The sequence below is a fragment of the Diabrotica virgifera genome, chromosome 6, assembly GCF_917563875.1.
Source record: "Diabrotica virgifera virgifera chromosome 6, PGI_DIABVI_V3a".
NCBI classification, from domain to species: domain Eukaryota; kingdom Metazoa; phylum Arthropoda; class Insecta; order Coleoptera; family Chrysomelidae; genus Diabrotica; species Diabrotica virgifera.
Window position 1 is genome coordinate 25,357,929 of NC_065448.1, and position 23,261 is coordinate 25,381,189.

Sequence of the window (23,261 nt, forward strand, 5' to 3'; positions counted from 1 at the left end):
ACAGTTTTAATAGATCCTGTTTTTTTTTAAACTGATGGGCCGAGGTTTGGAGTATGCCTTTTAAAAATCTATTTCTCTCAGATTAAGAGGACGACCTTTACCAAAAATTTTTATTTCTTTGTATTCCGAACTGTGATCGTACCTGTACAACACAATGCCTGGTTTGGATTTTAAATATTTCAAGCATTTTAATTTCTCTTTCTTTGTCGAGGTCTAAATCATCGAAACCAGATTCTGTCGTAATACTCGAGCTATTTAAACCTATTGGTATTCCAAATGGAGATAATTCGACAGTTTCCTCTTTTTTGATTGTAACAAATTATTATCGATAACATCAGTGTCTAAATTAGCACACAAGTTGCCATCTACCACCATTCCATCGTCTAATAAAAAAACGTAAATACCGATAATAAAATAAAAACCTGATATTATTATCAACACTTACCATTAAGTAATTCAGCTTCTAATGCCATGCTTAATATACGAGAACAACGGGAAGACATTTTTAACTAATAAAACTTTTCCACAAATTAACAAAAAAATTCACCAACTGTAACACAAAATAAATCTCTCTATGTTTAAAATGTTTAAAATTGAAGACACATGGGCGCCGACAAGTCCAGACATTTACAGGAGAAGAATTGCATATCTGCAAATTTCTAAATACCTACCGAATTATCTACGTGCAATATCGTATTACGCTGAGAACTAAAGACAGTTATCATGAAATATACCGAAATAGTACAGTGAAAATAACTTAACTTGCACTTGTCTGGTTTTGGCAGAACTATAATATTGTAAATGATAAAATATTATTTTATTTTAACAGACAACTGCACATATCTGTTTTTGGCTGAATAAAATTGTCATCATTGGAGTTAGTTGTTTTGAGACCCTTCTGTTTCTCACATTTAAAATCTGTCTGGACGTGTCTGGTTTCATCAGTACATTCTTTGATAATTATTAAGTACAAAGGCGTACTTAACTCAGAATTGACAAAAAGTGGAGTTAGTGGGTTTTGGCAGTAAGCCGACGAGATACGAAGCGAATACGTTCGATAACGAAGCGAAGGGTCAAAAATCGAGGCCCAGATCTTTCTTCAGAAAAGAAAGAGGGACGAACGATCAGATTTTCATAATGAGACAAATAGCAGAAAAAGCTCTTAAAACAGAAAAATAAATACATGCATGTTTCATAGATATGGAAAAAGCTTTCGACAGAATTGAAAGAGAAGATATTTGGAAAATACTAGAGAAGAGAAAAATTGAACAACATCTAATAAGATGCATCCAGAGCTTATACGAAAAAACAAAAAGCTATGTAAGGACAAGAAATGAAAAATCAAAAATGTTCGACAGCAACATTGGATTAAACAGGATTGTGTCCTGAGCCCACTACTCTTTAACCTAGTACTAGATGACGTAATAAAAGAATGCAAACACAAATGGAGAAAATATAATTTAGGATATTGGAAGCTGAGAATGATACAAATAACAGAACTATGTTACGCAGACGACCTGGTGATCATTGGGGAGTCCGAAAAACAATTACAAGAAAATATAAACATACTGTATGAAGAGCTAAAAATCAGAAACATGAAAATAAACAGAGAAAAATCGAAAACAATGATAATTGGAAGACAAAAAGGAAAACATAATATAGAAATAGACGGCAAGCAACTTGAACAGGTAGACAGATATAAATATTTGGGGGTAATCATAAGCCAGGATGGAAAATTCGAAGATGAGATAAATGAACGAATTGCAAATACTGGTAAGCTGTACAATATTATTAAGAGTAACTTTTTAAAAAAGAAAGAAATACCTAATAATATAAAAACGGAAATAGTAAAAAAGATTATGAAACCCTCTCTAACCTATGCCTGTGAATCTTGGGCATTAACAAAAAGGCAAAAGAATAGACTAATAAGCACAGAAATAAGATTTTTGAGAACAATAGAGGGAAAAATAAGGAAAGATAAAATTAGAAATCAAACCTTTAGAGAAAATCTGAAAATATACCCAGTTACAATAACAATCTAACAAGGACAACTTAGATAACTCGGACATGTACTGAGAAGAGGAGAAGAAAAAATAGTAAGACAGATATATGAAGCCAGAGATATGGGAAGAAAGAAGAGAGGAAGACCAAGAAAGACGTGGATAGAAGAAGTGAGGGAAGCGGCCGACAAAAGAGGAATAAAATGGGAGGAAACAAAAGCATTGGCCATGGATAGAAGGAAATGGAAGGAAATGTGGAAGAAGACGACGGAGAACCTAACTCCATAATAACTCACACCGAAAGGTAGATGGGTTCTGGATTAAGTAAGTAAGTAAGTATCGAAATATTATGTAAGGGTTTTATGACCAGAAAACCAGGTTAATGTAACGGAACCCTGTCGATGCATATTCGCAAGAAAGTCCTTCTATTTTATCATATTAAATGGTTATGAGACATGAACATTAAGAACCGCAAAATGCAAAATAAATTAAAAACATTATAATTGTTGTGTTATTGATGGATCCTAAAAAAATCGTAGTTTTCGCACCCTTCCAGTCTTAAAATGATGAATTCAGGACATCTGCTCATACAGTCATAAAGAAGGGAAAAATAAAATACTTTGGCCATATATGTAATTAGAGGACATAATCTGCTTCGCTTTGTAATACAAGGAGAAGTAGAGGCAAGGATATGGATTGGTCGAAAGAAACTCTACTTCTTACCTACTGCTGCTGCGGATGGTGATGCTCTGGTACAAACTCTATTTTACTATATACTATTTTCAAACTCTATATACTATTTTCAATGTTGGCAATATATAAACTGCTCATCAAAAGTTAGGGATATAGAAAATTCTGCTTATTTTCATAGTTGATTTTTTCGCGAATAGACGGATTCCGCTATTTTTTTTATTTTAGCCTTTTATTTAGTATTAACACAGTTGTGCAAAGGTTTACTCAAACTTATTTTTTGTACTTATACCGGGTGGAAGAAAAAATATGTTTTTCTTGTGTTAAGTTTGAGACAACCTGTAGGGAGAACGAGGTACAAATGTGAGTATACATCAGAATAATATTGTAAGTCTTATGTTTTGTGAACATGGTGTTGTTTGAATGTCCCTGATATCTTTAGAAACAAAAAAAAAATAAGCGGTTTTGTAATTTAACATGTGTTTTAACCGAAACAAAAGTTTGAGACACCTTGTAGGGAGAAAAAGGTACAAAGGTGAGTATACCCCGATATTATGTTGTAGTCTCATATTTTTTGAATATTTTATTTTTTTAATTTCTCTGATATCTTTAATAACAAAGAAAATAGACGGTATTACTCTTTAATATGTTTTTCTATGTTTCACATGTGTGATGTGACGCATGTCGTCAGATAAAACACATATTAAAAAGTAATATCGTCTAGTTTCTTTGTTATTAAAGATATCAGAGAAATTAAAAAAAAATAAAATATTCACAAAATATGACACTACAACAAAATATCGAAGTATACTCACCTTTGTGCCCTTTTCTCCCTACAAGGTGTCTCAAACTTTTGTTTCGGTTAAAACACATGTTAAATTACAAAACCGTCTATATTTTTGTTTCTAAAGATATCAGGGACATTCAAACAACAGCATGTTCACAAAACATAAGACTACAATATTATTCTGATGTACACTCACATTTTTACCGTTCTCCCTACAGGGTGTCTCAAACTTAACACAAGAAAAACACATTTTTTTCTTCCACCCGGTATAAGTACAAAAAATAAGTTTGAGTAAACCTTTGTACAACTATGTAAATACTAAAGAAAAGCCTAAAATAATAAAAAAAATTAGCGGAATCCATTAATCTGTTCACGAAAAAATCTACTATAAGAATTCAGCAGAATTTTCTATATTCCTAACTTTTAACGAGCAGTTTATATCATTCAGCAAATCACTTACCAATAAGATAAGTAGTAATCTGAGGCACTGGCAAACATTTGTGATAACAGGAATAAAAAGAAGAATATAAAAATAACACAACAATTTCCTCCCGCTCTGAAATAGGCTCTGTATACATATCCACCAATCGTACCGGTGCCTTTTTGTTCCTGGACTTCTTTGGGTTCTTCCACTTCTACTGAAGCAACACTTTTTATAGAGAGCTGACGCATGACTTCAGATTCTTTAGTTGTTTCCTCTTCCTCCGTAGATTCCCCGAGTGATTTTGTAAAATCTAATCCACTCGCTTGTAATTCTCTAAAAGACCCTGAAAGAAAAAAATATATATCGGTAGGTAATAGGAATAAAAATAAATAAATAAAAGCAGAACAACACGCACAGAAGAGAGATAATTGGACAGAAATAGTCAAACAAATTACATGACATCAAATTACACTACATCCTTACGAAGAAGAAAATATAGAGGAGGAGGAATAATAAATTGTAGATGAGTAAGTATAAACAGAGAAGTTAATCCGAACTGCATTTTTAAAATTTTTGGTAAATTAGTTTGCAATATATATTTTTTAAAGCCGTCTGTTGTAAACTGGTCTTACTACAGCCCATAGGCGTAACCAGGGGGAGGGTTTTGGGGATTATAACCCCCCCATTTAAATGTACTTTGAGCTCTATAGGCTTAACACCATTACTATTCCATACCCCCCAGAGACCATCAAGTAGTTGTAACCCCCCTTAGGATCATCCTGGTTACACCTCTGCCACAGCCACCTATCTTAAATGTATATCTTCCTTTCAATCATGATACCCATTGTACGATTGAATGCCACCAATTGGATTGGAAGGTTTTCCGAAATATAGCAGAGGAAATCTTTAAAGACACAGAAGTCCAGGTACTAGTCTGTTGCAATGCGCATGCTTAATGATACGGAGCGAAAACTGTCCCTTGCCACGTCCAGTTGCCAATACCAGCATCCAGTTCTAGTCCCTACAAAGTTCCAAGAGAAACCATCTCATAAGGAGGGGGCAATGTTATGCCAAGCCCTTGCCTACGATCGAACATCAGCACAATGACCTACGGCTATCTAGAAGATACGCGTCATAGCAGATGTTTATTGACGCTATGAGATTTTAGGCTGCTAGAATCCAGAACACCGGGACATCTTCTTTGAGGCCGTTGTATTGGGATTCACAGCATCCATTATTAAGCATCCAATTAAGAGCAAGACACATTCTTTTAAAATTTAAATGTCCTTGGTAAACAAACACACGTTTGTTTATTATACACATTACGTGACCCAGATTACTCCACACAAGTGTACCAGTTGTCAATCCTGCTGTGTCAGCGATTCAATATTACATATTCCTAATTCATGGCCAAAGCCGACTCAGCATAAATAATATCAACACTTTCTCTTTTATTTATATACACAGAAAACATCGGCAGGCATTCTAATTTCATTGCGTGATCAATCATCATTGATAAATACACCAGAGGGTGAACGTACATTAGCACACCAACTCTTTACAGTCGTACTCCGAGTTGAATAAATGAATATACTGTGAGTAGTGTTTACTTCATCAACCCCTATCGTAGGGGGTAACTACCCAACCACTCTGAGATGATCCACATGATGTAGAACCAATATAATGTGCCCAAATTTTAGGCGTGGGTAGCTTTCATGACAATTTGCCGATATTGTTCTCGATCTTGCGCGGCTTGTAACAATTCATCTGCTGATAAGCATTGGCAGAGGTTTCGGAGCCATGAATATTTCTTCCTATCAATTCCTCTTTTTCCCGCGATCTTTCCAGTATTATATTTGCAGTACTAACTGCAGTATTCAGTATCTGCTACCTCTCATTATATGCCCCAGATATTCAAGTTTTCTCTTTTTTTTTCCATCTTCGTCAATTCACTTTCACCTTATACATATTCTGTGTGAGACTTCTATATTTGAAATGCGTCGAACTTATGATATTTTGAGCATTCTATGATATGAGCCTATCTCGAAGGCTTCTAATTGATTCATCATTAATCTTCATGATCCAGGTTTCACATCCATTCAGTAATACAATTTACACATAACATTTTAGGAACTTGATTATTAGTTATAAGTTCAACTGAGAATTGCTCAATATTGATCTAAGTCTTATAAATTCTCCTCTTGAAATGTCTATACAAGATTTAATTTCTTCGTCAGGATTTAGTGTCTCGTTTATCCAACATCCTAGGTATTTAAAATGGTTAACTTTTGTATTCCGCTATTTGTTGACAATTAGTTGCATAGAGCCAAAGTCTTGTTTACTAACCACAAGTAACTTTGACTTTGATGTATTTATGCCAAATACGTTATTGGAGCATTCTCTAGTTACTCGATCTATAATGGCTTGATTACACGTAACGAGTACAGTGGCGAGACAGCAAACTGTTACTAGGCCGAGACAGTGGTGAGGGCGAGAGATGGTTTATACGTATTTGGCAATTTTTGAATTTGGAGGCGAGTCAGTTCAGTTTCGATTCACAAAAACAAGAAGTAGTGTACTTATGGATCGTAAAGCTAACATTAAAAATATATCAAACGGCTTATACCGCTGCTTATACAAGATTTGACGGATATATCATGAGCAGCAGATAAGCGTCTTTGGACTTATAGACAATGGATTTTAAGAAGACCAAATCTCGGTTCCCCCGATTTCTTCCTTGAGTTTTAAAACCAACAATATTTATTTCTTCCACAATCGATACATAACCTGCATCACGTTTTTGTTTAATTTTATACTCCGGAGGTTTGAAATTTCATAAGCATGGTGGTTGTGGCATACAACTGAATAAACTTTATTGTCCTATCTGAGTTCCATTTGTTAGCTGTTTTTGAGAATCACAAATCACATTGATTAACACAAGTCGTATCCTCTGATGAAGTGGTAATGTGCCCAGTTGCACAGCGAGTGTTGTTTACACATTCCGAGTGGATTGGCGAGTATACGATTGAAGGGTAGGAGGTCGAAGACTCGGCCTAGTAAATAGAACAAGATCCGAGTGACTGTCTCGCCATTATGACTGGGTCGAGTTCTCGGCCAAGTACTCGTTAATATGTTGTATATCAAGGTATAAGGAATTGAAGATATTTTATATTTTCAGCCATGATCGCTGCATCAACTGTATATCTGATGTTGTTAATAGTTTCTTCCCCAATTCGAACTCCACATTGCTCTTCCAAGGCTGCGTTGAATGTTATTTCCGAGTACACGTTAGTGAGAACAAAGTTGAGGATAACACACAACCTTGACTTACAACTCTTTGTTTGAATGAAAATTTTGACTGTTTCTTTGCCGTCTACCAGAATAGAAGCTTCTGGATTCCAATATAGATCTTGTAAAAGTCTCAGGTCTTTATCATATAAGTATTCCAATCATTTCCAGATACTCAAATAGCCTATCATGTTGGACCCTATCAAACGCCTTCTCAAAATCTATAAAACAGACGTAAATTGGTTTCTGTCCACTTCCCATGATATGACCTTTGAAGTAATGTTAGCATTGAGAACAAAGGTTTCCTTGTTCCCAACAACATAAATATGAGAAATTAAATCGTAAAGAGTGAGTCTAAGATATAAATTTTTATTGTAATAAATATACTATAAATTAATTGTTTTTAATGTTAGTGGACATGAATTAAAATAAGTATTAGAAAAGGGTAAATAAACTAAAATGAAATTAAAATTAAATAGATCATTGCAGCATTCTTGTATAAATAAAGTTTTATATTATACAGGGTTTTCATTGGGAAACGGAAATACTTTAATTGTGAATAGAGGTCACCGAGGCGGTTCTAGATATACTACATTTTTTGCCCTACCGACTTTTATAACCGAGTTACAGGGTGTTTTATCGATTTTGCCAATTTCTTTCCTAAGCCATAACTTTAGAACCACCCTGTATATTTTTTTGATATTTGGTACACATGGGTCTCATCCAAAACCCAAACGACCGACATACTAATCACAAGAAAAATCCAGGTCCGGATTAACAAAAAATTATAAAGTAATTGTGACCTTAAAACAACACCCTGTATATTGAAATTCTGAAAATTTGTTTGCATATTTGAAAAGAGCCCAAAAAACTAAATCTAATCATTCGCTTCAATTTTTCGGCCAGACAATTTTATGACTTTAATTTTAAAATTATATTGAATTTTTTAAGAACTCTTTAAAAAGAAGGTATTATTAACTTTTAATTATAAATTATTAAAGCTATTGAATAAATACTTGTTTTAAAATTAATCAATACTTATTTACCACATTGGAACGACCCAATAATTATTAATCACAAGAAAAATCCAGGTCCGGATTAACAAAAAAAATAAAGTAATTGTGATCTTGAAACAACACCCTGTATATTGAAATTTTCAAAATTTGTTTTCACATTTGAAAAGACCACAAAAATCTGAGTTTATCGGTTTGCTTTAATTTTTCGTGAAGGAAATTTAATGACTTTAATTTTGAAATTAAATATATTGATAATTTTAAGAACACTGAAATTAAAAAGCAGATTTTTAAAGCACTTTTAAGAATAAATTATTAAAGTTATTAAATAAATACTTATTTTAAAAATAATCAATACTTATTTACGACATTCGAATGACCCACTTACAAATCACAACAAAAATCCTGGTCCGGATTAACAAAACAATATAAAGTAATTGTAACCTTGAAACAACACCCTGTATATTGAAATTTTCAAAATCCGTTTGCACATAGGTATGAAAAGAGCACAAAAAACTAAGTTTAATCGTTAACTTCAATTTTTTGGCCAGACAATTTAATGAATTTAATTTTGAAATTATGTCGAAATTTTTAAGAACTCTGGGAACTCATAATAAAAATTTCGATATAATTTCAAAAGTAATGTCATTAAAATGTCTGCACAAAAAATGAAAGTGCGACATTAAACTTAGTTTTTCGTGCTCTCTTCAGGTGTGCAAACGTATTTTAAAAATTTCAATATACAGGGTGTTTTTTCAAGGTCAGAATTACTTTGTATTTTGTTGTTAATACGGACCTGGATTTTTCTTGTGATTAGGAAGTCCTTCTACTGCTGTAAATAATAACTGATTATTTTTAAAATTAGTATTTATTCATTAACTTGAATGATTTATTAATAAAAGTGCTTTAAAAACCTGCTTATTAATTTCAGGGTTCTTAAAAATTTGAATATATTTAATTTCAAAATTAAAGTTATAAATTGTTGCACAAAAAATCAAAGTGAATCTATAAACTCGGATTTTTGTGGTCTTTTTAAATGTGAAAACAATTTTTGAAAATGTCAATATACAGGGTGTTGTTTCAAGGTCACAATTACTTTATGTTTTTTTGTTAATCCGGACCTGGATTTTTCTTGTGATTAATAATTGGGTCCTTCCAATGTGGTAAATAAATATTGATTCATTTTAAACTGAGTATTTATTCAATAAATTTAATAATTTATAATTAAAAGTTAATAATACCTGCTTTTTAATGTGGAGTTCTTAAAAAAATTCAATATAATTTCAAAATTAAAGTCAAAAAATTGTCTGGCCGAAAAATCGAAGCGAACATTAGACTTAGTTTTTTGTGATCTTTTCAAATATGCAAACAGATTTTCAAATTTTCAATATACAGGGTGTTGTCTTAAGGTCACAAATATTTTATAATTTTTTGTTAATACGGACCTGGATTTTTCTTGTGATTAGTATGTCGGTCGTTTGGGTTTTGAATGAGAGATATGTGTACCAAATATTAAAAAAATATACAGGGTGGTTCTAAAGTTATGGCTTAGGAAAGAAATGAGCAAAATCGATAAAACACCCTGTAACTCGGATATAAAAGTCGTTAGGGCAAAAAATTTAGTATAACTAGAACCGCCTTGGTGACCTCTATTCACCATTAAAGTATTTCCGTTTCCCAATGAAACACCCTGTATACATACATAGAAAATAGGTTGAAAAAAATTACCTGTTTTAGGAATGCCATCTTCCAAATACAATATATTGTCCAATTCCTGTAAGTACTGTATTTGATGAGTAACTAATATCACAGTTTTATTTTTTAAGTAACCCGTAATGCACTGTTCAAATATTTCTTTCCCGACGTGAGTGTCCACAGCGGATAAAGGATCGTCTAGCAAATAAACGTCGGCTTGCTTGTAGACGGCTCTTGCCAGATTGATTCTTGCTCTTTGACCACCTATAAGTAAAAAAGTTGACTTAATAAAATAAAATATCGGGTCAATAAAATATGCTGGGGTGGTCCGACAAATACTTAGCCTACAAAAGCAAAACGAAAACTTTGAAAAATTTGTGATTTATCTCTCAACATAGCCTCCTGTTAACTCGATACAAGTAGGCCTTAGTGGCGGCGATGAGCTCCTGGCGAGCTCCTGGTGAGCTCCTTAAATTTCTGTACGGCGAGTGACTTTTCAGGTTTGCAAACAAAGAGAAGTCGCATGGGCTCAAATCTGGAGAATACAGTGGATTGAGCAGTAGTTCGTAGTGTAGTCCGACTAATTTGGCTATGGAGACAGCGGAGGTGAGCCGTTACGTTTTCATAGTGGAAGAGCATTATTTTCGCCAAATTGGGCCGTTTTTTCTGCAATTCGACGTCAGCCCAATAATTCGGCACAATAGAGCCCTGTAACCGTTTTGCTCTTCTCGAGGTAGTCGTTGTAGATCACATCTTGTGAATCCCAGAAAACGATGGCCATCATCTTTTCGACAGATAGGAATTTGTAATATGAATTTGGAATATTATTAAAGAATTTGTCTTAATAAGATGATTACTAAGACGCAGTGTATCCCAATATATCTTCCTTTCCTTCCGAAAATTTTCTGACTACGGAAAAGGAAGAAAATTTTCTAATAATACCACCAATTGCTTACTGCGTTCTAATAAATACAATATGTACATTTTTTTCTATAAATAATAATTAAGTACAAAAAATTAAAAATGTTCGTTATCAACATTGTTCCCGTTCCACTTGTCACTCACTGTGTTCTCGGATTGTAAGCATATAATCTATTCTTATGTATTTCCCAGGTCTTGGATCACCATATAAAAGATAAAAGAAATAAAAAACCTGAAAATAACCTAGCTAAGAAAATAAACTAGATAGGAAAATAACCTAGATAAGAAAAAGAACCTACATAGGAAAAATATCCTAGATAAGAAAAATAACCATAGCTAAGAAAAATAACCTTAGATAGATAGATAGGTTTGAAAAAGAATAGTCCTAGCTAGATAGAATATTGATAGGTAAATATATTTTTTCGTGATTTTTTTTAATAAAATATAGTCTATTTTTATTAACACTTTCTTTCGAATTTTTATTGAATGTTGAAGTTTTGATACCGACAATAAGATTTTTGATTTCAAGTTTTTAATATCGGTTGAATTTTAGTATAAATATGATTTTTTTAAATATTTTATGATGAGTTAAGTAGACAATTGATTTTTTTTTAATATATTAGAAGCAAAGTTAATTAACAATATAAACAATAAAAAACCAACTTTTGTCAAGAAAAAAGGTACAAATGAACATCAGAAAATTTTAGCATGCTCATTTCATGTTTTGAAGCTAACCGACTCTCATCAAGACTGAGCAGTTCGGATCAGACAGGAATTTAGGGATGCAAAATGTAGAAGATTTTTTTAAGCGCACAACTATCCATTTTGTCTTTTTGGAACAAACCTTCCCACGACTAAGGACGTGGAGAAAGGACCGGAAGCAAATACAAGGATTGAAAGCTGCGAAAAACCCGCCGAGTAGGTAAAGGTTAGAAAAGGAAGAATATGTGAAGTAAATACGAGTTTAATGAAGAAATATGAAGAAGAAGAAATATGTTTAATAGTACACTATGAAGAAAGTACTAAGTATAAAGGAAATGAAAATATGTATTAGTAAAGTACCAGTCAAGAAGAAGAGGAAGAAAATGGAGAAATTTTTTTTTAATTGAAGAATATGTAAAAGGTCTGAAAATCAAATAATTATTTTAAAAGTGAAAGAAGTATAATTAAAAAGTAAGTTCAAATGTAAGAATTAAAGTTATAATTTTATTTTAAGTAGGGAAAAGGTAAAATATACATTACAATTTCTGAGTGTAGAATTTCGCGAGATAGGTATAAGGAAGTAATAAGTAAGAATAGACAATGTTTGAGGACTAATTTTTTTTTATAGGGTAATAAGTTGTATATTTGTATATATTATATTTGTATTTTATATTTGTATATATTTGGATAAATCTTTAACACAGTAATGAGTTGGTGACGTTGTTTAGAAAAATTTTCTTCTTTGTCGGAAAGGCAGAGAAAATAAGGTACATCTCTCAGAAAATTTTTCTTGTAAGGGTAGGGGATGTACAGGATTTATATTATCATTCCAAAATAAAAGCCACTCATATTCATTTAATTTTTAAATATCTTAAAACAAACATTGCCTGTTGTTGTAAATAACTAGGTGACACAGATTTCCCAATATAGTGCACTGGTTTCAAGAACACCTTAGTCAGCTACTTTGATATAATTATTTCATTAGGTCGAATCGTGTCAAAAATCATAATAAACAATTGGGATTGATTATAGATACGTAACAAGTAAAGAAAGAGATCATTCATTATTCAGCATTCATTATTCAACCATCAAGGTAGTTAGAATATAGACTTTCGTCCAAAATAATTTTGTTCAATAAAATTGTTGTGTCAGAATGTTTAGATAAATGCAAAACCAACTGTATACGTACCACTGAGGGATACACCTCTATCTCCAACAATAGTCTTGTCTCCATAAGGCAAAAGTCTAAAATCCCTTTCTAAAGCACACTTTTTAACCACAGTCTTGTATCTTAATTTGTCCATAGGCTGTCCAAATAATATATTTTGTCTAACGCTGCCTGCAAATAACCACGGCTCCTGCGATGCATAACTAACGGTACCATTGACAGTAACAGATCCATAAACTAGTTTCAACTCTTGCAATATCACGTGAAGTAAAGAACTTTTTCCGCTTCCAACTGGACCTATTACTCCTAATAGTTGACTGGGGTAAACCTAAAATGGAGAAAAATGGTTAAATAACAAAAAATAGTAAAAAATGGATGGGCCCGACATGTGATAAGAATGGGAGAGGATAGGCTACCAAAATAGCACTGAATGCTAGAATGCAGGGAAAGAGGCCGGTTGGAAAGCCAAGAAAGCGCTGGGAAGACACAGTAAACAGAGACGCACAAGCCCTTTTAGAAGTCCGTGTATGGAGAAGAGCAGCCACAGACAAGCAAGGGTAGAGGCAAAAAATAAAGGAAGCCAAGGCTCACTTTGGGCTGTAGTGCCGTAGAAGAAGATGATAAATAGAGACCTCAGAGGAGACGGGCAGAATAGGACGAAAATGGCGAACTTATACTGGGGTGTAAAATTATTATGTAAAACTAATATAAAACTATAACCTCATATACATTACCTTTATAGTAATACCTGTTAAAGTATTATCCACAGACATTTCACTCCACTTGGCAGTAGCATTGTTTAAAAAGACTCCCAGCTCCCCTTTCCTCTCAGATTTCTCAACTCCATTCCCAGATTTGGATAAATCCAAACTTTTACTACTGCTCATAGAACATCGTCCAAACTTTTCTCTGACCATATCTATCTCTTCAAATTGCATGAATTTGTTCAGTCTTTGGATAGATATTCTAACTTCTGCGACCTGCGCGATACCTTGAGGGAAGAACACCGTCAGAGATTGTCGAAGGACGCTGTAGAATGATGTAATGACGAAGACTTTTTCGGCGGAGATGTCATATCCGGAGAGGACGTATGCTAAGATGCTGACGAATAGTGATATTCTTGTACTGTACATTATAAATGAAAGAAATATGCCTCGCATAAAGGCAGTAGCTCGGAGTGACTTGATTTCATGCCTAAAAAAGAATAAAATATCTTAATGTATTCAAGCTGTAATAATGAACTTTTTCAAATTGAACACCCTGTATTTTATTAGTCTGTCTTGCGGATTATTTACTTAGCTTTTCAAATATGTATATTGAACAAAGTAAGTTATCAATCGAAGTAGCACAGAAAACGACAGTAAATATCGTCTTCATACCACCAGATTGACAGCAGGTGGAATACTTTCTTTGGTTACACCTCCTGAGATTTTCAAAATTTATAAATCAAACAGGATGCCGAGGAAATTAGGATGAGAAAATTTTAAATAATTCACAACTCATCTGCTCAGCGTGGTAAGTTCCAATAAGAAAGATTTCTTAATACTCCTACAAATAGTCTGGGCTGATTATCGGAGAATAGGCCATTTTTGGGAAAAGTTATTTACCAGCAATTTTATTGCTGGAATCGAATTATAAGATCCTATATATTAATAATATAGGTATGCAAAGTCCTCAGATAGTGTGCTACTTTTTTTATAAACAAAATGGCGCCCGAAAATCGTGTTTTTTTCACATATTGCTCTAGAACTCCGAAGATTTTAACTTTACAACAAAAACAGTCAAATAAAAATTCACCGTAATTAAATTCTGCATAGAGACGTGTTTTTCCCGATCTGCTCCGACGAAAATTTTTCTCGGAAAATGCGGGTTTTCCCATCAAAATCTTTAATTTTCAAATAAAGTTTTAGAAGTAATTATTTACCAATAATTAAATAATTTGGTGACTTAAAAGCCTTCTTGGTTTAAATTATAGTTCCAGAAGCTGGTGAAAATTAAACGAATATTTTAGCAACAATTCAATTATTAATTAATAAATTACGGTCGCAATAATAACCAAAATAATTATGATACACTGATCAAACTTTGAAATCTTATAAAGATGAGATGCCTATTTAACATTTTGTCGACAAAATATAAATTTTTTATTTTTTTGCATAATCTTTAAATGTTTTAAAAAAATAGTTATAAACAAATTAACGTTTCTCAGAAAGTTTTTATTATATTATAATTTTAAAAATTAGCTAAAATGCGCATTTCAAATATCTTGAAAATGAATGCTTTAAAACTTTTTTGCAACCATTTGCAAAAAAGTTATGAAACAGCAAAATAAACATACGATTACTACGGTGTTAATAATTTTTTTTAATTCTTTCAAAGCGTAGAAGTGAGTTTAAAGTACAAGCTAATTATTTATAAAACAATATCGATTATCAGCTTAATGGTTATATTTTAATTAAAGATTATAAATATATTTTTTTGTAATTTATACGCGCGAAAGTAGAATAATACAGTACCGTAGCTACCCGCCCACATACACAACTCGCGCGAGTTTAAGCGTGTCAGTCGTTTTGAGTGAACATTTTATCTCCGGCTCTGTATCAAGCCTACTTTCGCGCTAAAAATTACAAAAAAAAGTATTTTTAATCTTTGATTAAAATATAACCATTGCACTAATTTTTGACATTCTTTGTGAGTAATTAGATTGTACCATAGACTCACTTTTAAGCTTTGAAACAATTAAAACAAATTATAAACAATGGAGATATCGTATATTTATTTTGCTGTTTCCTAACTTTTTTGCAAATGGTTGGAAAATTTTTTTAAAGCATTCATTTTCAAGACATATGAAATACGCATTTTAAGTATTTTTTAAAATTAGAATATAATAAACAATTTCTAAGAAATGTTAATTTATTTATAACAATTTTTTTAAAACATTTAAAGATTATGCAACAAAATGAAAAATTTATATTTTGTCGACAAAATATTAAATAGGCATCACACCTTTATAATGTTTCTAAGTTTGATCAATGTCTCATGATTATTTTGATTGTTATTGCGACTGTAAATTGTTAATTAACAATTGAATTGTTGCTAAAATATTCATTTCATTTTAACCGGCTTCTGAATTTATAATCTATCCCGAGAAAGCTTTTATTTCACCAAGCTATATAATTATTGATAAATAATTACTGGCCCAAAAAATTTATTTGAAAATTCGAGATTTTGTTGGGAAAACCCACATTTTCCGAGGAAAATTTTTGTCGGAGTAAATCGGGAAAAACATGCCTCTATGTAGAATTAAATTGGGGTGAATTTTTATTTGAGTATTTTTGGTGTAAAGTTAAAATCTTCGGAGTTATAGAGCAATAATTGAAAGAAATACGATTTGTCGGCGCCATTTTGTTTATAAAAAAAGTAGCACACTATCTGTGGACTTTGCATACCTATATTAATAATATATAGGATCTTATAATTCGATTAAAGCAATAAAATTGCTGGTAAATAACCTTTCTTTGTACTTTACTAATTAGACCAACGTATTATAACTATTTTTTTTTTCAAAATTTAAAGATTATGCAAAAAAAGAAAAATTTATATTTTGTCGATAAAATATTAAACAAGCATCTCATCTTTATAATCTTTATAAGTTTGATCAATGTATCATGATTATTTTGGTTATTATTGCGATCGTAAATTGTTAATTAACAATTGAATTGTTGCTAAAATATTCGTTTAATTTTCACCGGCTTCTGGAATTAAAATCTATACCAAGAAATCTTTGATGTCACTAAGTTATTTAATTATTGATTAATAATTACTTACCTAAAACTTTATTTGAAAATTATAGTTTTTGTTAGGAAAACCCGCATTTTCCGAGGAAAATTTTCGTCGGAGCAAATCGTGAAAAACATATCTCTATGCAGAATTTAATTGCGGTGAATTTTTATTTGAGTGTTTTTGTTGTAAATTTAAAATCTTCGGAGTTATAGAGCAATAATTGAAAAAAATACGATTTGTCGGCGCCATTTTGTTTTTAAAAAAAGTAGCACACTATCTGCGGACTTTGCATACCTATATTATTAATATATAGGATTTTATAATTCGATTCCAGCAATAAAATTGCTGGTAAATAACTTTTCCATGAATTTTGCTAATTAGTCCAGAGTAAAAAGAGTAAATGAATTAAACATGTATAAACATTTTCAATTTCTTTGCAACACGAAAATGCAGCAGATGCATAATACTCTGGTTAAATCGGATAGTGCAGGAAAAGTCTATACCGGTTTCGGAGGTCTTTTCCCCCTCATCAGTAGTCCTATATCCTCTTCTCTCCGACTTATCCACGTATCATACTTTGGGCCTTTCCGAATTGCAAAGAAAGAAATGTCACGGATGAACTAGAGCCATCTACCGAAAAACAAAGTAAGTTATCAATCGAAGCAGCACAGAAAACGACAATAAATATCGTCTCCATACCACCAGATTGAAAACAGGTGAAATACTTTCTTTGGTTACACTCCTAATTTCCTCGGCATCCTGTTTGATTTATAAATTTTGAAAATCTCAGGAGGCGTAGCCAAAGAAAGTATTCCACCTGTTGTCAATCTGGTGGTATGGAGAGGATATTTATTGTCGTTTCCTGTGCTACTTCGATTGATAACTTATTTTGTTTTTCGGTAGATGGCTCTAGTTCATTCATGACATTTCTTTCTTTGCAATTCGGAAAGGCCCTAAGTATGATACGTGGATAAGTTGGAGAGAAGAGGATACGGGACTACTGATGAGGGGGAAAAGACCTCCGAAACCGGTATAAATTCTTCCTGCACTCTCCGATTTAACCAGAGTATTATGCAGCTGCTGCATTTTCGTGTTGCAGAGAAATTGAAAATGTTTATACATGTATATTGAAATTTTCTATACCCATCTATCTATCTAATTAGCCTTCTTCGGTCCATCTTTGGACATAGGCCTCCCCAATCCTTTTCCATTCTTCTCTGTCTGTCACTACAGTCATCCACCTAGAGCCCACGTGCTTCTTGATATCATCTGCCCATCTCCTTTAGGGCATTCCTCTGTCTCGTCTATATTCCCAAGGTCTCCAATTTATAATAATTTTGTTCCATCGGTCATGTTTTTGCCTTATATTGTGTCCGGTAAATCTCCATTTCAATTTTGCAATTTCTTCTATAATCTATAACATCCCTCACTTTTGTTTTCTCTCTTATCCACTCGTTCGTCTATTTATCCATTAGTCTTATGTGCAACATTTGTCTTTCTATTGCCCTTTGCGATTTTAGGATTTTGTCCATGTTTGCTTTTGCAAACGTCCAAGTTTGGGAACCATAAGTGAGAACAGGGAGTACCTACGCATTGATTGTATACCTTGGTCTTAAGATGTTGTAGATATGTGTATTTTCTTTTTAAGGATGTAGCTTAGTTTGCCAAATGCCGCCCATGTCAGTCTCACCGGTCTAACTCTAACTCGTCTTTTGATCTCTGCTGTTTGGTTTTCCTTGTTAAGTTTTATAATTTAACCCAGATATATAACTACATACACTTAATCGTGAAGCATAATCGTGAAGTATACCCGTATTGTATAATCGTGAAGTTGTTCTATTTCATCTTGTCCGATCCTCATCAGTATTTGTTATAATTTTGGTCTTGCTGTAATTCATATTAAGCCCGATCTTTCCAACTTATATATCCAGTTCTTTCATCATTTCAAACAATTCTTCTTTTTATCGGTTATCAATACGATGTCATCAGCATACCTTAGGTGGTTCAGGCGTTGTCCACAAATTTTTATACGTTTTTCTTCCCATTCTAGTCTTTTCAAAATATCTTCCAAAGCCTGATTGAAAAGTTTCGGTGATATTGTGTCACCCTGTCTTACGCCTCTATTTATTTGAATTGATTGTGTTCCTTCGTATACTTTAATAATTGTGGTTTGACTTCCTTATGTGTATATATTTGCTATTAGGTCTGTGTTCTGTGGTCAATTCTGCTCTTAATCAAAGAACTTTGCACTGTCCATGTTCAACACTGTCGAAAGCATATACCTATCTCTTCTAAACTTTAAAATATTTAAAGATTTCCTAATTTGTAAGCTTTTCTAATGGTAGGTATGCTAAATGTGCAGTCACTCGAGCGTTATGGGGACCTATTGGGTTATGAAGAGTAGGTCCTAAAACCAAAAAAAGTTAAGTAAAGTTTTCCATTTTAGTGGGCGCTTGCCATTTTTTAATTTAATTTTCCATTTCCAACAATCGTTTTTTCCGATTATAACGCCATCTATCCATAATTCGAAAAAATGTTTCAAATAAAAGTTACTTATTTTTACGTAAGGAATCCAGATCTGCAATAAAAATGGAGGCTCCTATTTAAGATTTTAAAGTAACCCCCCTACCCCTCTTCGTGGGGGTTCGTGTTTGGTGTCATTCGATAGATTTTTCAAAAATATTGAATAAGTGTATTTTACAGTTTTTCGACCTGATGTTCATTTAGTGATATATCGCGGGATTCGTATTTAAAATATTAAATTTATCCCCCACCCCTCTCCGTGGGAAGTCGTGTTTGGTATCATTCGATAGATTTTTAAAAAATATTGAGCACATATTTTTTAGTTATTCGATCTGTCATTCATTTCGCTTCGAAATGACGCTTTTATCTTGTGAAACTTTGGGACTCACCCATTTCCTTACGCCCGGTTCAAATCGTTAGATTTTTTAAATATCTCTCTTTTGCATGTACTTAACTTGTCTTATCCTAATCTGACAATTTCGAGTTTTTTTAAGAATAGATTTTTTTTTCGGGCCCCCTTAACGAACTCCCCTGTGTTAAGAGCCAATATATGGTAGAGGTACATCTGCAGGGTACCAGGTTTCTCCCCATATTATCAACGACGCGCTCGAGTAACTGCAAAAATCCCCGCTTGGGCTCCCCTACCATAATAAGTCAAGTATGTAGTGGTTAAGTAAAACAGATCACCTCTTTTCATCTGTTATCACCTGGTCCATCTTCTGGAATAATCGATAGGGTAACACTATAATTTGTAGGTATCCACAAAAAAGTCCATCGGCATCAAGGCCGAAGATTGTGGAGGCGTGCACCTCCACGGTGGACCCGTGGACCACCTCTTCCTCATTCCTGTTGAAGCTAGTTATCCCATAATTTATATGATTTTCAAATCACTAGCTGGAGAAATCAATTTTTATTACCGAGACGGTTTGAGATGTCCTGAGAACATAACTAGAACCTAACTTTATATTCGAAGATGCAGATTACAACAGTACAGTGGTCACTTAACACCCTTTTATTTTAGGCTTAGTGTGATACGTTACCTCAAAATTTTAATAAATATCCTTACCTTCTGGCTGTAGCTACCAACTGGGCAAATGGTGTCTCCCATGCATACATTTTAATTACTTGTATGCCTGACAAAATTTCGTTCATCAGTCTGACTCTTTCATCCGTTCTTAAAGCGGTTCTAAGACGATAGAAGGATATTTTCTTCCCCAAATAAACTAAAAATTAAAAAGTAAATCTTATTCAGGGTTTTGATAACAAAATGAAAAGGGTATTTTGTAGCAAAGACATCACAATGGCTTTCAATGTTGTTCTAAGGAATGGCAACTTGGATGAACCACGTACTGTACGGCCTACCGACACAATGACAGCTATGTACGCCGTTGCTCCCGCTTGGCGGCGCTATTATAGTTGGGGGTCAACGTTTTGACTATTCGTGAAGTTTGTATATGGTGTTTTTGTTTACGATTTAATAAATTATGGCAGAAAAACACGGATATTGGACTGTTTGTACGTTGAAAAACGAATTGAGGAGAAGGGAGAAGGATTGGAGGAAATGGAAGCCCTTTAACAGCCTCCACTTTGTATATAGCCTACTATTTCCTAACTGCCCTGTCCCAGTTTCTTAGTCTCTTGTTGCCACAAGATCAAATTTATATTTTTTGGCTTCGTTTACTAGATGCTTCAGTTTTCCTTCCTGGAATGATCCTCTTATATTCCACGTCGCTATTTCAACTAGTTCTTCTTTATTGCCATTATCTCGTTTATTATTTTTCGACTCTTGTTTCCGTTTTCTTTGCCGGGTCATTTCTGTTGGGTCTCCTAATACTGCATTCAATTCTAGTTTTTTGCAATGTCTTCCTCTATTCTTTCCAGCTGCTCCTTTTCTTTATTTCATTTCCATAATTCATTGTTTATTGTCAGTCTTTGGTATCCTGTTTTTGTGCCATTTCCTTGGATTTTCTCTTCCTTAGCAATTCTTCTTATTTTGGCCATTATTTCCCTTTCCGTCCTTGCAGTATTTGTACCTTATGAAGCGCTACCCGTCAAATATTTGGTATCGATTGATAACCGTTGATGAAACCTGGATCCACCGGAAACATAGATACACAAAAGAAAACAGAATGAACGCACGGCAATAGACTGAAGCCAGCAAATTATTGGATAGCAAAGGCATAATTTGAAAAAGGTAAAACTATCAATAGCCAATATTATTGTGCGCTATTGAACAAACTGAAGCAGGAACCCAGTGGCCCCATATGCAGAAGAAAAAAGTATTGTTTGTCCAAGATAATGAACCGACTCATAAGAGAGTTATGACAATGGCAAAAATTCATGAGTTGGACTTCGAAACGCTTTCTCATGCGGCTTATTCTCCTGATTTGGTCCCTCCGATTATTATGTGTTCCCAAATCTGCATCCCTATCTCTTGTCGATTCCCCATTACTGAGGATCGTGATTTCTTCCAATATTATTAACAATTTTTTTCCGTCGGTCTCTATCTTCAGCTGCTCTAAGAGCTTTGCAAAATGAGTTTCCAGCTGAATTCTTTATTTGGTCGGACCATCTAGTTGGTGATCGTCCTCTTGATATTCTCCCCGGAACGTTTTCAGAAACAATTAATCACTCCAAACGATCGTCACCTCTGCGAACCACGTGACCAAAGAATTGCAGAATTCTTTATTGTGGACAGCCTTTTTTAAATCTCGAGTTGGTTTAGCATGGAAACGTTTGTCCGATGAGCTGTCCAAGGTATGCGCAGGTGGCATCACATCTCAACACCACATCTCAAAGGCATCAATTGTTGGCGCTCCCTTGCGCGAAGAGCCTAAGTCTCTGCCCCGTATAGAAATATTGAGAATACAAGGGCATTCAAATCTGAATAGACGTCTCGTAAATAAAACATTCAGCTCGAACTAAGGAGTAATTGACTAGACAAACATATATTCTGAAAACCTTCCAGGTTATTCCAGTATTCTTTGTACGGCTTAAAGAAGTTGGAAAATCGCTGGAATCATTATACTGAGCTAAACGGAGATTATATCGAATAAAATAAATAAAGTACCCCGCACAAACCTTATGGAAATTAGGTCCCAGTGGATTTCGTTCATACTTGGGGAAAATACTCTTTGAAGCATGCTGATAACAAAGTTCTCATGGGCACAACTCAATTGTATGAAGCATTTTCAAGATCTAGAGGCACAAACTCGGAAAATTATAAGATTTACCGGGTATTCCCATTCCCTGAGTTACTGGATATCTGGCAACATGTAGAAGTTTCGATCAAGAAAAAGTACTGGTAGTCTAGGATTTTTTCCTGGCTATCCAATGGCGACCTTTACTTTGACCTTGACCTTCAATGGACGTCATATTCTAGAGTTTCTAGGTTTTTCGCCATTAAATTGATATAAACAGATTACTCATGGGTTTTTGGGATCGCTTAACACGAATATGCCATCAGAATTGACCTCCGGAGAACGTGGTGACCAGGGCTACTGCAAGGGACGTCATCTTCTAGATTCTAGATTTTCGATGTTTTTCGGCATTTAATTGATGCAAATGAATTACTGGAGGGTTTTTTGAGGTCGCTAAACACGAATATGCCACCAGAACCGACTCACGGAGCACCTGGTTGCCAAGGTCAATAAAAGGCGCTCTTGGAGTTTCGTGAGTTTTTGGTGCTGCATTAATGCAAACGGATTAGTTATAGGTTTTTGGGGTTGCTGAACACGAATGCGTGATCAGCACAGACACAGGAGCACCTGGTGCCTTAGACAGGTTATCTTCTGGAGTTAAACACCTAAAATGAATCCATTTGATTCCTCCATTTGATGTCTCCGAAACTCCAGAAGATAACCTTTCTTAGGCACCAGCTGCTATTGTGTCTGTGCTGATCACGTATTCGTGTTCAGCAACCCCAAAAACCTATAACTAATCCGTTTGCATTAATGTAGTACCAAAGACCCTCGAAACTCCAGAAGCCCCTTTCATTGACCTTGGAAACCGGGTGCTCAGGGAGTCGGTTCTGGTGGCATATTCATCTTTAGCGACCTCACAAAACCCTCCAGTAATTCATTTGCATCAATTAAATGCCGAAAACCATCGAAACTCTAGAAGATGACGTTCCTTGCAGTGGCCCTGGCCACCACGTCCTCCGGAGGTCAATTCTGATGGCATATTCGTGTTAAGCGATCCCAAAAACCCATGAGTAATCTGTTTATATAAATTTAATGGCGAAAAACCTAGAAACTCTAGAATATGA

General features: G+C 33.9%; 1 protein-coding gene across 4 annotated transcripts in view; it reads right to left on the reverse strand.

Moving 5' to 3' along the window:
* LOC114326992 (probable multidrug resistance-associated protein lethal(2)03659) overlaps nucleotides 1-23,261 on the reverse strand; it is a 119,466-nt gene that overhangs the window by 20,680 nt on the left and 75,525 nt on the right. For all 4 annotated transcript variants that reach the window (XM_050654866.1, XM_050654865.1, XM_028275486.2 and 1 more), the window contains 5 exons: nucleotides 20,061-20,217; nucleotides 13,423-13,882; nucleotides 12,710-13,016; nucleotides 9,931-10,161; nucleotides 3,938-4,244 (listed from right to left, as the gene is read on the reverse strand). In XM_050654866.1, the coding sequence (XP_050510823.1) occupies nucleotides 3,938-4,244; nucleotides 9,931-10,161; nucleotides 12,710-13,016; nucleotides 13,423-13,882; nucleotides 20,061-20,217 (1,462 nt within the window). The remainder of the gene's footprint in view (nucleotides 1-3,937; nucleotides 4,245-9,930; nucleotides 10,162-12,709; nucleotides 13,017-13,422; nucleotides 13,883-20,060; nucleotides 20,218-23,261) is intronic.